We start from the raw sequence: 16,333 nt of genomic DNA, 5'->3' as shown, positions 1-16,333 counted from the left end.
CTCCGAGCGTCCAGCGTCCTGGGAGGATTTTGGGAAGGGAAGGCAGTAGGGGTGCCTTCACTACCGGGGGAGGATTTTGGGAAGGGAAGGCAGTAGGGCTGCCCTCACCTCCGCACCCTAGGGCTGCCTTCACTCCTCCGCACCGGGCCAGCCCGGGCTGAGAGCCGTGCCTGGCGCCCGGCCCCTCGGAGGCAAAGTTTGCAGAAAGTTGTGCCGGGCCGGAGCGGTCCCCAACACCCCACTCCATCCCCCGTGGGACACGTGGGGCTGGGGACAGAGCCCCGAGCGCAGCGGGGTGTCCTCGGGGTGCGTGGGGCTCGGCAGCCGTCCGGGGGAGAAGTTTGGTTCTGGCAGTGGCGGTGCGAAGCTGTAGTCACTCAATGTGAAACTGCTCCGGCTGCACACGCGTGTCGCAGAACAGCTTACCGTGAAGAGCTAGCGGGGCAGAGAAGGGGAAGAGCAAGCCGGGGTGGAAATCGGAAGCGATTCTGGTACTTTCAAGCGAGTTGCTGTGGTAACTGTGCAGAATTTGGCTCTAAGGGCCAGACAATGAAACCTTTACTCATAGCAAGTTGTGACGGGCGACTCATTTCGTTACCGAGTTAATGATACCTAATGGGCCCTCGGGGCGGATGGTTTTTCCCAAATGGCATTTGTCACTCAAGGACCTGATCTGGGGTTTCTCTCTGTCAGTCCTCTGGCTGGAGGAGAAGGCAGAGCCTACCCTCAAGCCCACCCCGAGTTTATTTTTAGGTGAGCCTCTCGGCGCTGGGGCCGTGCAGTCCCTGCCCGCCTCCATCACCCTGCGGGTGGGGGCCGCTGGGTGCTGCAGCCCCCATCTCACCAGGCTGCGCAGGGGCAGGGCACTCCGGGGGTCTTGGTGAGCCTGTCCCTGGTCCGGGTGGCGCTAGGGGATGCAGCCCCCCTCCCGCTGCCGTCCGGGACCTGCGCTGTGGCTAACGCTCTCCTTCTGTTTGCAGGTTTACGGTGCACGCAGCTTGCTGAATCCTGCCTCAACGGGGGCAAGTGTGAAACTTTTCTCAATGGGACGGAGGTGTGCCAGTAAGTATGGAGGAGCCAGAGGATTTTCATCTCCCCCGACCGAAGTATTGACATGCATGTTGACTTTGCTTTGAAGGCTCTGGATTTAATAGGGCAAGATGTGTTTTCTTTCCTTGAGTGGCAAGAATAACCTGCTTGTGTAGGAGTCGCCGCGAGTTTGGCAGGATTGGGCTTTGTTCCTAGCTGGGTGGAAAAACATGGGCAAAGGGCCATGTTTTGCTGGTGTTAACCTATGCAGACTGTCCTGCTGATGGAGCAGGAGGTAGGGCCAGCCCGCAGCGCTCGTTGGACCGTCAGGTGGGGAGGGAGGCTGTCTGTCTGTCTTCCAGCTACTCCCTCCTGGCCCCAAAGTGTTGCCTTTCAGTCCCTTGCACCCTGGCAGTTCGTGGTGCGGTGTCCAGTACGTCTCCAATAAACGCTCAAGAGAGATTTCATGGCATGGCTCTGGCTGCTGGCGCTGCCCCGTTGATGTCTGTGGGTCTGCGAGATATTGCCTGGGGCAGGCGGGGGAGCAGGGCCACCTCCTGCTGCAGCCCTGCCAGCGCCGGTGCCGAGCTGCGGTCCAGACCGGCATTCCTGGTGGGACCTGGCACCCGGGCAGGAGCTTTCTCCAAGCTGATTGTGGGGAAACGGATGTGTAAAGCGTTGGGACTCTTTGAAGGACCAACCGACCCACCGCAGCGATGGCCGATTCACTCCAGGCTCCCAGGGAACAATAACCAAGAGAAATGAATAAGACTCCAGCTCCCTTTTTAAAACTATTCCATAAAAGAAATGTGAATGGGCAAGGCTCTGTTTTCCGGCCAGATTTCCCCTCTGCCTGTTGAACGTGGCCTGAGCTGAGAGCAGGCGGGGAGACGTTCCCACCCACCCCAAATTTCCAAATAGGAAGTCCTCAGCGGAGGAACCTGAAGGCATTTCCAATCCCAACCTGTTGAATGGCAGTTTCCCTTGACAATGTGTGTTGCTTTTTGCAAATCCGCCTGGGTGCCGTTACTCTGCCCAGTAGCCGGGCACCTCCCGCCCCCTTCTCCAAGCTGAGCCCCCCAACCCTTTGGTGCAAATAAATCAGCAAATCAATCAGGCACATGAGCAATTTAATGGACAAAGGCTGGGTCCCTTTGTGAGCCACTAATGAATGCACGCCACTTTTTTTTGCACAGAAGCCCTTACCAACGCTTGACGCTCTAAATCTTGTTTTCTTTCATTCAAAGAGCGACAGCTGGGATTCGGTCGAAATTCGGCAGCTATTGTTAAGGGAGGCAGATTAATGCTGTGTGACTAATCATGTATGGCTTCCCAGAATGCCCAACCCTCCACCCCCTCCCCAACCTTACACCCCTCCTTTTCCTTGTGGTCATTCTTCCCTTTTTTTCTTAAGTCTCTGCAACTCCTGATTTACATTTCATGTGCAGATGGTGATGGAATCTAATTAGATCTGATGTGTGCGAACTCTATTTGGAGAAGAAGCCTCCAAAGTAGGCTTGGGGTGGTTTTTTTTTAAGAGAAAAAGTTAACTTTAAAGAACTTCTTCGTTGCTAGCTGTGAATAACCGCCTCTCTCTTGGCTGCAGATGCCAGGATGGCTTCGCGAGTGTGTGCGAGTTATTTTTGCAGGAAACCAAGGTGTGTGCTCCCAGTGTGTTAAAGCACTTATCCCGTGCGGGGTACGCTCCGTGGGCGGTGGGGGCAGATGTTAGAGATACTGCCAGACTGGAGGAGGTGCAACTTCCCAAGGTATCTGATAGCAGCTCGCAAAATCCTGGTGTTTCACTTGTTTGACTATCTCTTTACGAGGAGTTTTGCTTCCAAGCTTCTTAAACAAAGCAGAGCCAAGAACACAGATACCAGACGCGGAAAAGCTTGGCACTGCCCTTTGGCGCCTGCGTGAAATGCACCATTTTGGCTGCTGGCCACATCTCTGCTCGGCCTGGCACTTAACAAAGTTTGGCCATAAAGCCCCATTGTGCTGCCCCCACAAATCCAATTAGAATGTGGAGTGAAATAAATAGCATACGAGGGAGACGCTACTCCAGCGGACAAGCGTCCCGGCATTTGTGGCGGGAGAGAGCTAGTTGGGTTACGTGAAGACGACTCTGATAACACCAAAACCACGTTATCAGCCCTGTTACAGAAAGGGAATCGCCAGTGTGAGACGAGGAGCTTTCTCTGCCTTTATTATTTTACAGTGATAGTTTGTAAAACTCCAGGTGCCTTATCTTGCTTGTCCCTTTGCCAGGCAGTCCGGGGCACGCAGGGCTTTAATTGAATGGAGAGGACTGAGCATTTGATCGGCTGGAGGGCTCGCGACAGAAGTGGCCTAATTAAGCTGCCTTTGGAGCTGTTTTCCATCTTGGCAGGGGGAGCCGGGTCTTTCAGTGCTGGAAGAGCAGCAGCAGCAGCAGTTTCGTGCATCTTGCATGGACCCCAGCTGAAGGTGCGGGGTGTTTCTGTCCCATGCACGGCACTTGCGCCCGATCTGGAGCTTTAAAAGGTCCGGTCTGCAGACGATGGTTGCTGCGGTGTTGCAGTGTGGTTTCACGGCGCTGGGGAGCTGTGGCTTCCCAGAAAAGGCACTTGCCTTTGACTAAGGCATTTTCCCAGACAAAATGAGAAGGTTTTCCAAAAGGTCTTTTGACTTCTAGTGATAGCTCCTAATTAGACTGTTGGATAACCATAGTTTTGACTGGCATCCCTGCAAATGAGTGGGGCTGATTTTAGATTGCTGTGCCATGTGACGTTTATTCCCAGGACCTCCCTTGCTCCGCTAGTTAAAAGCAGATGGCATGAAAGAGGGCTGAGTTTCAAACCCCACTCCACCAGCCTTTCACCATTAAAGTCAGAGGAGCTGCGTCTGGGTTGTCATACTCTTGCCCAGAGAAGCCAAAGAGACGGCAGAGGAAAAGACTAAGTTAAATTAATCACTAGGCTTGCGCTGAAAAGGGGGAAAAGTCAGTTTGCTAAAGTACTTCCTCTGTTTACGACTCAGCGCGGTGTTGTAGTTCAGCCGGGGCGATGGCTCCTGAGCTGGTGCCCATTGCCACCACCAGCTTCCACGGGCAGCGGGCCAGAAACGTTAGAAGAAACATTCAGAGGGGGACCGTAGCGGGAGGAGATGATTATTTTAGCTCAAAACTCTTTCAGGAGACAACCAGGAAGACAGAGGAGTGATCTGAGCCCTGTAGCTCTCTGTGCCCTTCAAGTTATTCAACTGCTCAGTCATTGTTATCTCATTGTAAAGGGCGGAAGTTTCCTTCTGGTTTGGTTTTTCTCATGTGCTTTAATCCAACGTTATTTCCATGAAATAATAACAAAGAAAAAATGCAGTCTCCGTGCTGGAGAGGAAGAGGGTGGAGTGTTGAACAATCAGCCAGAGGAAGCTCTTAAAGAAGTAGACGAGCAGTGATTCAGCCATGTTGAGAACTCATGATGGCTCTTTCGAGTCTGATCTCATTCTCGGAAAGAACAAGGTGGAAATGGGTAAGAGGGTAGATTAAAAATACAAAAGCGTCACCTGTTGCGGATTCCAGTGGAAGAGAAACTTAGCTGAGAAGCCCAGCTGGTGAGGTCACTGGGAGAGCAGCAGGATTTTTTAGCTCTTTTCTAGAAGAATCTCTGTTTACATCTCTCCTCTCTGCAAGGCGTCTTGATGGTTATCAGTTGTCTCAGGTGGTCCCAGTGACTCCTGCTAACTTGCCCTGGGATTTTATTGGTTGGGCTGAGGTTTTTTGCTTGATTTTTCTCATGGCTTGGTACTTGTGATGGCCAGAGGGTTGAACTGCATTTGGGCAGGGGCCAGCACGGGTCATGGTCAGGAGGAGATATCTTGGTAGGTCCCTCAGCACTACCGGCGACACAGAGATGAGCAGAAGAGGTGGGGTGATGCCTGCTGAGATGAAGTTGCTCAGGGGCTCCCCAGGATCCAGAGGGGATGAGGTATTCGCAGTGGCCATCACCACCTGAGATCAGAGGGGCTATTCCCCGCCAGGTACTTGCAGCTGTTAAATGTGCGATCCCGCGGTGTGATGCAGTGCACGGGGCTGTGCTCTGTGGACAGCTTCTGGAGGTGGCTCGCTTCGTCATACAGGGTACATTTTATTCAGCCAAGATCTCTGACTTGCTGTCTTCCTACCTGCTGGAAGCCACGATACATCCATTTGTTCCAGCTGATACTACACACCCTGGTCTCACCTCCAAGGCTGTTACGGTTTATTGTATGTAGCATGAGGGAGACATGTTTGGTCATTGCAAGGCCAAGCTATTCACCAATTAAGGGCTTGGATAACATAATCAGCAGGCAGTTAGCAAGTTTTAAAATAACATTGTTTGGAAATTAACCTGCTCTTTCCAGGCCTGGAGGTGTGCTGACCCTCGTTTTGCTCGTGTTGGTAGGTGTCCCGAATGGTAACGGCATGTGTACATGAGTGGAATGTGAAATTTATAGAGCATCAGTGTGTTTAACGAGGGAGTAGCCTCGGGGTGCAGTTACCGAGAGCTGGTAAGCTCTGGATCTGGATGGAGACTTCTCCATGGTTAACGTGTTGCCAAACTCCAGGTGAAGGTTTTAGACCATGTACTAGGGCTGTGGAGTGGAAGAGCCTCTGGGATGCAGCTTAAACGTCCCTGGGAAAGCAGACCTGCAGTGGGGTCTCGCTTGAGTCCTGCCTCCATCCCAGGGGCCAAAAAGGTGGTCGGGGTCCGTCTGCTTCACTGCAGGTGCATGGCTTTGTGTCCAGCTGGCTCCTGCTGCTGCCCAGGATGGGGCAGCACCACGGGGCACTTGGGCTGCTCACTCACCGCTCCCCAGGCCGGTCTTGGGCTGACCTCCTGCAGTCCTTCACTTTGGGGGCCAGGGTTAGAAAGACCATCAGGCCAGAGAAGTGAAGGCTTGGGATGATTCCAGGTGCTTTCCGAATGGTCTTTTCATTTCATTGCACACCCTTGGCACGCAGCACCGAGCCCCAGCGCCTGGAAGTGGCTGTGCCAGAATCCTGCAGGTCTCTGACATTGTCCTGCTGCATGGTGCCCTCATGAGCCTGGATTTGCTGCGGGGAAGAGGCATCCCAGCTTCCCCAGTCCATCCGTCTATGGAAGGGTTCCATCCTGCAGTGCCGGGCTCCTTGGGGTTGGCCTTGACAGGTATCGGCAGCAGCGGGTGAGTGTTACCGCTATCTAAGGACTGCCGGCAATGGGCGTTGTGTTGGGCGCTCAGCAGCCCAGCGCTGTGCTCACGCTTTAGTCTGGGGTAAAACTGCAGCTACTCGCATCGGCCAAAGATCTGGAATGAGCAGTAGAAATGCTACTCTGGTGTTGAGGGGGGACGTTGCAGTTTTGCTTCTTGGGTGCCTGAGCTCAGAGGCATCCAGGAGCAGGAGCAGAGATGTGTGAGGGTCAGGGCCCTGCTTTGGCACTGCCGGCGTCAGCAGGGTCTGATCAGGGCTGCAGAGCAGGGGCTCTGAAGGGCTGAGGAAGCCCCAGTTGGACTTAATAGCACAACTCTCTTTGCGCATCTATCATGTGTGTTGTTGGGAAGTCTTTGCAGCACTCCGCTAGGTCTTAGTGACACCGGACCATGGCAGCTCCCACCTGCCTGCTTGGAGAGCCCCAGGACAGTTAGAGATGCCCACCTGGGGACACCCCAGTCTTTACTTTGACATCTGAGTCTTGCTGGTAGAACAGCTCGGCGCTGCTTCCAGCTGGCCATCTGGCCGAGGTGTGATGGTGCCCGTTCAGACTTGCGCGCCCTTGTCTGGACTCTGCCTTCCTCGGTGCACGGCAGCTCCTGGACCCGTTGCAGCGCCTCCGTCTACAGCTCTAGCGCGTGTCTGGCGGATTGGGTCACCTCGTCTCACCTCCCTGCGTTGGCAAGTGCCCCGCGGGCAGGGGTCTGCAGTATGGAACGGTGTCGGGGTTTCCACATACATCAAGCGAGGTCTGCTTGGTGCCTCAGTTTCCCTCCATGTGCTGTTGCTCATCTGAACATCAAAACCTGTCTTGGTGCGAGATAGAGCAGCACGACCTGCCAGGCGGATCCCAGCTCATGGAGGAGAATTAGGCGATGGAGGTGCCTGTTGGTAAATGCAGTGCTCGGTGTGAGAGATGCAGGCTCAGGACCACGACTAAAGCCCATGTGCGGGGTTGAGGGGGGAGACATCTGGCTGGGTCCTGTGGGGAGCCCTGTCCCAGCATCCTGCCCACTGCCCCACGCGCAGCGGGGCTCGTGCCCTGCTCGCGGCCGGTGATGTCCCACGTCTGTGTCTGCAAAGGGCTGTTGGGAGCATGTGAGCGGTGTGTGCGCTGGGTGTGCTTCCCTCGCACAGCAGTAATTAATGTCTACTTCAGGCTTTCACCCGTCACGTCCTCCCCTTCCCCCATGGCAGTCTGGAGTTAATATTGGAAAAGTCAGTTAAACAGTTAATGTTTAGGCCCTGGTTATTAGGCTCTTGCACATTTCCAGCAAAGGGAGCGGAGTTGCATTTTAATGGGAAACTTTCACGCTCAGTCAAGTTGCAAAAATTTATTTGTGCAGAAGTAATTTTCTTTTAACAAGTTTTCACCCTAATTCCCTTCCCCAAAATCTGAATTTAATGGTATTTATATGGGAAATGGATTTATTAAGTTTTAATGATGCTATAACATTGCCCTTATTTAATAGAAGGGGCACCCTGCAGGCAAGCGGTCTTGTGGTGGTGGGCTGGAAGGGCTGGGTGCCAGGAGGAGCACCGATGGGCTGGGGAGCCTGTTGCTTTGGGCTTGACCTAAAGTCAGTGTAGCTCAGAGAGGCGGTGCCAGGCTTTGCTTGGACCTGCGGGGCTGTGCAGGATCAATCCCAGGCTGTTGCAAGGGCTGGGGCTGCAGGGCTGCGCCTTGCCTCCTGCTGCCGATTCCTCCTCATCCTCCTCTGTGGCTCCTGGTGCGATGTGACGTTACCTGTGTCCACCACAACTGTCCCCAAGAAGAGCAATGAAAGGAGCCTTTGGCACTAGGGCTCTTCACTTTGTCAACTGCTCTGTCCCATGTCCCCTTGCTGAGAGAGCTGGTGTCAGCGGGGCGATGGGGACCCCAAGGGCCATATGCTCCCCGCTGGCATCACTGCCTGGGGGGTTGAGTGCTTGTGAGCGTGCAGTGGTTTATTTTAAGATGGAAATTATCTGCTGCCGATGAGCAGCCGTGGAGGAGAGCACGTCCCCAGCGCTCCCGCCCCACCCGTGCATCCTTGCGCGGGGGGATCAGAAAAAGACCCTCCGAAAGGCACTCGTGGACGGTTAACCCATCGAATAGCTCCTCTCGGGGCAGGTGGAGGAATGTGGCTGTCGACAGCGGGATGTGCAGCACTGCTGGCTCCCGCCCTCGCGCCTGCTGCCCGTCGGTGGCCGGAGCCCCGCACGCTGGCTTCGGGGCGAGCTGGGAGAGTGACCCTGCGGGGGAGCGGCCCGGGAGGAGGGGGGGCCTCTCCCCGGCCCCCAGCCCCTATTAAAATGTTAGACACAGACCTCCAAGTCAAAAGGCAGGGCGACAGACGGCCCTTTCACAGGGCCTGCTGCTCCCCACAAAAAGGGGGTTTCCAGGGGAGGGGGGCAGGAATGCGGGCTGCGGCCGGAGGGCAGAGCCGCCACCATTGTCCCCGCTCTCTCGGCGAGGGCGTCATGTTGACACAGGGATTTCTGCCGGCAAAAGGTGTCGGAGGCAGAGTCTTCCCTCCCTCCCTCACCGTTTCCTTGGTTAAACTCGGCAGCAACAGAAATCCCGGGATACAGATCCCGGGAGCAGATACCCGTCTACTCGGAGGTGCCTTACATCCCTCAGGCCATGGTTTCCAAGGGGGCGAGGTTTTTGTTGCTAATAACTATTTTTGGGAGCTTTGCTTTGCTTGCAAAGAGAAACCAGCAGCTTCATGGCTGTGAGGTTGGGGGGAGCTGGACCCATCACTGTCTGGCTGTTGCCATCTTTGCCCACTCACCATCTCACCGAAACAGCCCCCGTGCGAATTGCTCTGACTTATGATAGGGTTTGTGCCGCAGGGGCACCCATGTGCTCTGCAAAACCCCCCTCTCCTCCTGTTTATAAATATCGGAGCTAAATATAGCTTGTTTAAACTCTCGGTGGCTGTTCAGATCCTAATCTCAGGTTTTATGTTCAGGATTAGAAGAGTGGGATGGTGGGGTCACGCGTGTCCCGGGTGGGACTTTTCCATATTTGGCTCTCAGGCAGTGCGGTGTTTAGCCAAAACTTGGTTTGAGGGGGAAAAGGAAAAAAAATAAGAGAGTTCATCATCGTTGCTTAGTGAGATGGTGACACTGGCACTGCGTGCGTGCCAGAGCTCCCGGGAGCAAGGCAGCGTGAATTCACCCTGCACAGGCAGCAAGTGTGGGCAGCACTGTGTCCAGAGCAGGTGAAAATGGGCATTTACCCCGAAAGGGATGGGGAAGGGAGAGTGGCCTCAGGCACCAGCAGTGCTGGGCTGGCAGGTGGCCTGGGGAGGTGGAAATTCTTCATCTCCCCCAAATTTCGACTTTTCCTTCTGCTGGCTTAAAGAATAAAACATTTTTAAAGGGAAAATGTTTGCAAATGAAAAATCAAAACAGGGAGCAGTTGCAGTGGGTGCTCTCGAATGCCACAGCTGCTGGGTAGCGCCGTGGAGGAAAAGAAGAGCCAGGCAACTTAACGGTGTCTAACAGGCACGCCAGTCACCAGTGCGGGCACTTGCTTGAGGACCTGCCCCAGGACGCTCGCCCCTGCCCTGCGGGGGGGTGGTGGGACCATTTGCTGGCCTCAGCCCAGGTTGTGTTCCCTGCGGATCCCCCGCTGGAAGCGCATCCTTCCTGGTCGCCCCATAAATGGGCTCCTCCAAGAGAAGAAGCAGGGACCGGGATGAGCGGGGAGAGCAGAGCTCAGCGCGGGGCAGCCCGCTCGCACCAACAGTGGGGCTGTGCGGATTTACACTGGCAGAGGATATAAAAAACATCAACTGGGGAAAAAAAATATTTCATAGCAGCCGTTGTTGAGGTTGGGAATGAGGCGAGTTTTGTCTTGGTCTCTTCCTTCGACACCTTTCATGTTTATTGTGAATGAAGCTCCATTGAAAGGCAGCTCCTTCCCAGGTAGCCGGTTACCACCCGGTGAATAGCCTGACCACTTTGCTTAGTAATGGGATTATATTGTTTTTCATTACAATGGAAACTTTGATTCCCAAACTGTCCTGACTAATGTCTGCTTAAGAAACAAAGCCTTTTTTTTTTTTTTCCCCTCTCCCCTTCACGCTGGTAGGAGGAACAGGGCTCTAGCACGTTTTTTCCCCACTCCTGTCCATGAGTATATCCAGCTTTGGGAATTCCTTTAGTTTCTCTCCAGATGAAAGTCTGGGTCTTAAAATCTCAATTATATGGCTTGGGCTAGGTCAAAAATGAAATGGAACAAAAAAAACACATCAAAGACTTCAGATTGCAGTTTGTTTTTTTTAATTAAACAAGACTGGAGATCTGCTCTTGCTTTATTAACCTGATGTCACTCGAAGTAACCTGCTGCTTTGCCAACCACTCTCTCTGTGTGAAACTCTGTTTTTTTCCCAGGCTGGTGTCCCAGAGTTTTTAATAAAGCAGGGCCTGGATGGAACTTCATATAAAAACCACCGTTTTGGTCTAGCGCTGGTTTTTGGTGCTGGGAGCCATGTTGTGGCTGCCAGAGGTGTTTGTGGGGCCATGCCGGTGCCAGGGGAGCGCGGCAGGGCCAGTGGGAGCTTTGGGGTGTATCGCCCGGTCGGGGTGCCCCATGTGGGCGAGGGGGAGCTGGGCAACTCTGCCTTCTCTGCTTTGGCTCTCCTGGGAGCCGTGGTGAAGCCTTTGGTTTCTTAACGGATGCGTGTGCCAGAAACCACAGAGCGAAGCTGCAGGTGAGGCGCGGTGAGCCCGGCCGTGCCTGCTGCCGGGAGGGGGCTCAAGCAGCCCCCGCCAGCCCCTGGCTGCCATGGCAGGAGGGAACATCCATGGCCCCACGTGCCCCAGGAAGGTCAGGGCAGCGTCCAAAAATGTTCCTCGTCTCCCTGCACCCATCTTCCTTCTGCCGGCTCCAGGGGTGCTGTGCCACCCCAAGCAGGGTGGCGATGCCAGGGCAGGAGCTGAGCAGGAGATGGGACCAGAGCACAGGCTGCTGAGCTCTGCTTTCCCAGCGGGACTGTTTTCCAGGCCTGTCTGCCTTCCCCTGGCTCCAGAGTGTGCTCCCGCGCTCGGTGGGGTGTTTCCGAGGCAGGCTGACACCGCTGGGAAGCCATCCCATAGACAGTCATATGCACCTGCGGTCCCTGATGATGCTCCGTGCAGGAACACGGAGGAGGGAGGCAATGGAATAAGAATGAACGGAATAAGATGGAATGGGAAGATGCAGTAAGAAGCGGATCTCTTTTCTCAGTGACACTGGCCCTTTCTTTGGTTGGATTGGAGCTGGGGGAGATCAGGGTCCCCCGGGCTGGCACCGAGCATACGTGTCTTAGGGGGAAGGGTGTAACTTCAGGAGAAAGCTGGGGTGTTGCTTCCAGGCTGTGCCAGGTGGGAAGCCACTGGCACAACTGGAAAAGTGACTCTTGTGCGTGGATGCCTGATGGAAAGCAAGCTTAACGCCCAGGGTCTGCAGCTGCTGGGGTTGCGCAGGGGAAGGTGTGAAAGCAGGCAGCTGTGGTTCCCGTTCGTAAGCCCAAGGATGACGGTTACCCCGAGAGGTTTGGGGACGATGGGGTAGGGTCGTGTCACCGCGCTGTGGCTAGGAGCAGCGTGCAGTGGCTGTGGTCCTGTGTGTAGTTAACAGAGACTCTCCTGCTGGTTATTTCTCCTTCCCTCAGCTGTAGCCAGCAAACACGTGAAATCCGAGCGTCCTGCTCACGTTTGGCCACTTGCTTCGCTCCGCGGGGTCCGGACCGCGCTGGCATAGGCATCCACTTGGTCACGCAGTGTGTTTGCTGGTGCAGAGGGCTCTGCGGGTGTGATGGTCCCTCGGTGTGGACCCTCTGCACCACACAAGGTCACGGTCATGGTTTCTGAACCACCTCTGCACTGGGGTGGCTCTGCCGGGGTCTCTGGGGTGCAGGGAGGGCAGCTTGTCTGGGATGGCTGCTCCGGGCCACGGGTAGTGCGGAGTAGAGAGCAGCATCCCCCGTAGCCCAGCCTGCGCCTGGGGACGGGTGTCGGGGTGGGGGCTGCTCCCCCCAGCGGGGGAGACCCTGCACCCAGCGCCTGGGTTTGCTGCTACCCCAGAAACAGCAGGGACTCTCCTGGCCCCATTAGTCTCAAGTGCCCCCAAAATGGGGCTTCAGTAAAGACCCGAGCCTCCCCTCCTCGGCTTTCCCACGGTGCTTGTACCTTGGGGAAAACAACCGCAGCCGTTTATGGTTCCAGCAGATGAGGGTGAGGAAGAGGTTATGTGATAGCAGTGCAGATAAGAGGCAGCCTGGACGCAGGGCTGGCGGGCGGGACGGGGCTCCCCATCAGCCCCCCGTCCCCTCCCGTGGCATGGGGCTGCCCCACAGACCTGCCCCCATGCAGAATGGGGATGGGAGACAGCCCCTGCGTGTCTAGTGGCCATGCTCTGTCTTACACCCCGTTTTCATTTTGCTTGTTGGCTTATTTTGTGTGTTTTAAGCCCGAGGTGGGTTTTACCTCCAGCCCTGCCACGGTCTCAGCCCTTGGGAGGGCGCCCTGAGGCCGGGCAGGAGAGCCATGGGTAGTGTGAGCATGGCCGTTCTCAGCTGCGGGGCAGTACGGGCTGAGCCTCTGCTGAGCCCCCCGAAACCAGGGCATCCCCCATGCACCCAGCACCGCTGAAACACCCCCCCAGCCCCCGGGCTGTGCTTCTGCAGGGCTGACGCATCCCAAATTTCAACAAAGCCCCCGTGCCGCCATGCGGGAGCTGTGCCGGGGTGGGGTGGGCTGCGGGAGCGCCTGGGTGTCATCTGCGCTGGCCGTGGCAGATGGCAGCTTAGTGCAGAAAGGAAAACATTAGTCTTGGGTCAGAGGTCGCAGAAACATCTGCCTCGGGATGCTTTCAGTGCCCGCATTGCTGCGGAGGGACAAAACCTGTTGCTGGTGGGTTGGAGGAAAAGCTTTGCGTGCTGCAAGCGGGGAGGGAGCGAACAAAGGGCCAGCAGCGCGCGCAGAGCCGCACGCACGGAGCACCCGGTGCATGGGCTGTGTGCTGGCGGGGTGCCGGGACGGGCACCCCAGCTCTGCCGGCGCTGCTTGTGGGGTGACGGGTGCTGGAAGCCACGGCGCCCGGGCAAGCACATGTGTAATGCAAAGCTGGGGCAGCGGCGTGGCAGCAGGCAGCTGAGCTTGTTGGCTCTCTGATATCTCTGCAGCTCATTCATGTTTTTGATTATATGATCTGCAGAGCTTTTCTGGAGCCTTGCTGAAATAACTGCAGCGTTGGGCCGTTGTTTGTAACTCGTTAAGGATGTGCAGCAGACACAACAAATGCACGTGCCCACACTGAGCAGATCCAGATTTGGCCTGGGCTCGGCGCTGGGAGCAGGGTAGGAATTTGGGGCCGCTGTTCCCATTCCCAGGCCGTCCCCTGGGACTCACTGTCTGACCTTGGACAAGGCCTTCTCCATCACCCTTCAGATCGCCCATGAATTGTGCCGGAGATTTATGGGTCGGGAGCGCGGTGCATTATTAATTGCGCCTCCCCCCTCGCAGCGGTTTGTGCTCTGGGCGCGGGTGCTCGCTCAGGGCCAGCGTGGAAGGGGAAGATGCGTTGCAGCCCAGTGTCATGGGAATCCAGTCCCCAGCCTCTGCCTCACACCCCCCACACCCCCCCACCCCGAAACAAAAAGCCACTGGGATGGACAGCAGCCCCAGATGCTTGGGGGGGGTGTAAATCAGTGTGTTTGCACCTGCAAGGAGCACATGCAGCATCCCCATCTGCAGGGATGGGGACCAGCTGCTGCATCGCTGTCCCCTGTCCTGCCTGGTGCTTCGGTGACAGCCCTGGTCCCTTGGTTAGGTCGTGTAGAAAATATCCTAGAAGTGAAGAGTTGCGAGGCTGCCCTGACTTGCTCCTTGTGCTGGCATGGTGCTGGGAGAGGGAGCACCGTGCATTGAAGCAGGGCTCGGCCATCACCGGGGTCGGGATGCCGTCACCCTCCATCACCGTCTAAAACAGTGGGTGGGTCCGGGCTGGAACGTTTGATGCCTCTTCAGCAGGTTAATGAGTCAACGGAAACGTTTCTCAGCTGCGTGCTCAGGGGAGGGAGAGACACTGGTATTTTTAGCCATTCCTGCCTGGGTCGGGAACGGGGCGTGCGTCATATGTGGGACTGGGAGCATGGCTGCGCTGGCCTCTGGGGATTTCATGGAGGCTCCTCAGGACCCCGGGGAGCTCAGCCGCCTTTCACCGCCTCGAAGCTGGTTTCTAATGGCGCTTCTGAGCTGTTTTGATCCTGGAGCACCTGTCCTGTCCTCTGCCAACACATATATCTCTAATTAAAGCATAGCTTTAATGTCTCTTATGCTAATTTCCATAAGCTGCTTGGGGTTTGGTTTGAGTAGCCCTCGCTTGGGAAATGCCAAAGGAAAAACCACAGGGTGATCTTCACCTGGCTGAGCCCGCGGGAACATTGCATCCTCCATGTCTGCTCACCTGGGAGCCCTGACGCCACCACCCGCCAGTATGTTTGTTACAGAAAATAAAGCTTAGCTCCTTGGGCTGAACTTTAGGAGAGGTTTTTAGCCCCTGGAGAAGTAGGTGGATGCATGATGAGGTTGCAGCATGGCTGGGAGCTGAACATGGCTCTACTGAATCCAGCCTTTCCAGACCTGGGAGAGCTGAAAAGTAATTATGTCTTGGGCTGGCCTTATTCTTCACCTGGTTTTTGATCTCTTGCTTTGCATGCGAGACTTGTCTCCAGGCTTTCCTCTGCAGCCAGGACTCTCTAAAGCCATTGGGGTCGTTGGGCTTTTAAATGCAGCTCCAGAGTCTCCGGCTGTGAGTGAGCTCCGGGACTCGCGCAGGGAGGAAACAGCGAAATTCATCCCGTGGCTTCGGTCCGCAGCCATGCCCTTCCCTGCCTCATCTCAGACGTGCTGTTGCAAATGTGGGCAGGAATAGCATCGTTTCTGTGCAGAAGCATCTACAGATGATGCAGGAGCGGTGTCAAAGCCACTGGGTGCAAGGCAGCCCGTGGGTATGTCCCAGGCGCTGCCATGTGCAAGCAGAGGCGCATCCGGCGTGCTCGTTTCATGCTCTTGCTCAGCAGCAACGTCACTATCGCGATAGTGATATCCCTGCCGTCAGAGACCTTTTGCTCTGAAACCTTGACAAGAAACTGAGTTGGCTTAGAAACCGTGGAGGGAGTTTGAGAGGGCTCCCCGAGCTGGGAGCTGGTGCGGTGTGTGCAATGGGTATGCAAGGGCTGTCCCCATCCCTGCTGCGGTTGTGGTTGTGATTCGGGAATCGCCAGGCATCCGCAGTGGGTCTGTGCTGCCCAGCCCCACTCTGCGCGATGCCAACTCCTCCGTGGGTTATAGTAGTGAGGACCGGATTTTATGGGTGCCTGTGTTGTATTGCTTTTTTTCTGAAGAGCTGCTTCAGCAGCACTTCTCAGTGGCTGGAAATACCCCCCTTGCAGGGAGGAGAAATGCGATGCATGAGCATACCCCGGTCCTGCCTGCCCACGTGTGCCCATCGCTCAGCTCAGCCCCTTCTGGCCCCGGGGCAGATCCGTGCCGAGCCCTTCCCAGTGTCTGCCACACCCTCCTCACTTCTTGAGCTGATTGCATCCATAAACTAGCTCTTAAAACAAACAAATAGAAAGCCATTTCAAAAAAAATCAGCAAACTCCATAAAACTTGAGGGGTTTCCTAAGGAAAAGCCTGGAAAGCAGCTGGGCGCGGGGCAGCCCCCAGCCTGGGCGCTGCCAGTGGCCCCAACCTCCCTGTGCCTTCAGGCAGGGGCTCCCCTGCCCCCCAGGGGAGTTCCTCCAATCACTAATTAATCTCCTGGCTAATAATCATGCCCGGGCTCGGGCTGGGCTCTGCTCCGGCTTCCCATCCGTGAGCTCAAACCACCACTTGCCTGCACTGAAATTGGAAACGTTCCGAAAACTAATTGGGTGGGAGGGCTTTCGGCTCCGCGCCCCTCGCCCCGGCCTCATTTAAGCCCCGTGGCACAGGCACCCAAATCCCAGCGATAGCCCCGCCGGCCGCCCGGCTCGGCCCGGGATGCAGAGCATCGCCTCCCGGTCCCGGCTGCCCACGGCGGCAACGCCGCCAGGCAAAATCCGCGCC

The 16,333-nt window shown here is 55.9% G+C and overlaps 1 protein-coding gene across 1 annotated transcript in view; it reads left to right on the top strand.

Moving 5' to 3' along the window:
* Positions 1–632: 632 nt before the first annotated feature.
* NOTCH1 (notch 1) overlaps positions 633–16,333 on the top strand; it is a 44,806-nt gene continuing 29,105 nt past the window's right edge. The window contains exons 1-2 of the mRNA XM_009280663.2: positions 633–753; positions 981–1,062. Coding sequence (XP_009278938.1) covers positions 633–753; positions 981–1,062 — 203 coding nt within the window. The remainder of the gene's footprint in view (positions 754–980; positions 1,063–16,333) is intronic.

The sequence above is a fragment of the Aptenodytes forsteri genome, unplaced genomic scaffold (assembly GCF_000699145.1).
Source record: "Aptenodytes forsteri isolate BGI_AS27 unplaced genomic scaffold, ASM69914v1 Scaffold68, whole genome shotgun sequence".
NCBI classification, from domain to species: Eukaryota; Metazoa; Chordata; class Aves; order Sphenisciformes; family Spheniscidae; genus Aptenodytes; species Aptenodytes forsteri.
The sequence above is the reverse complement of the archived record's forward strand: the minus strand, read 5'-3'. Positions and strand labels throughout refer to the sequence as shown.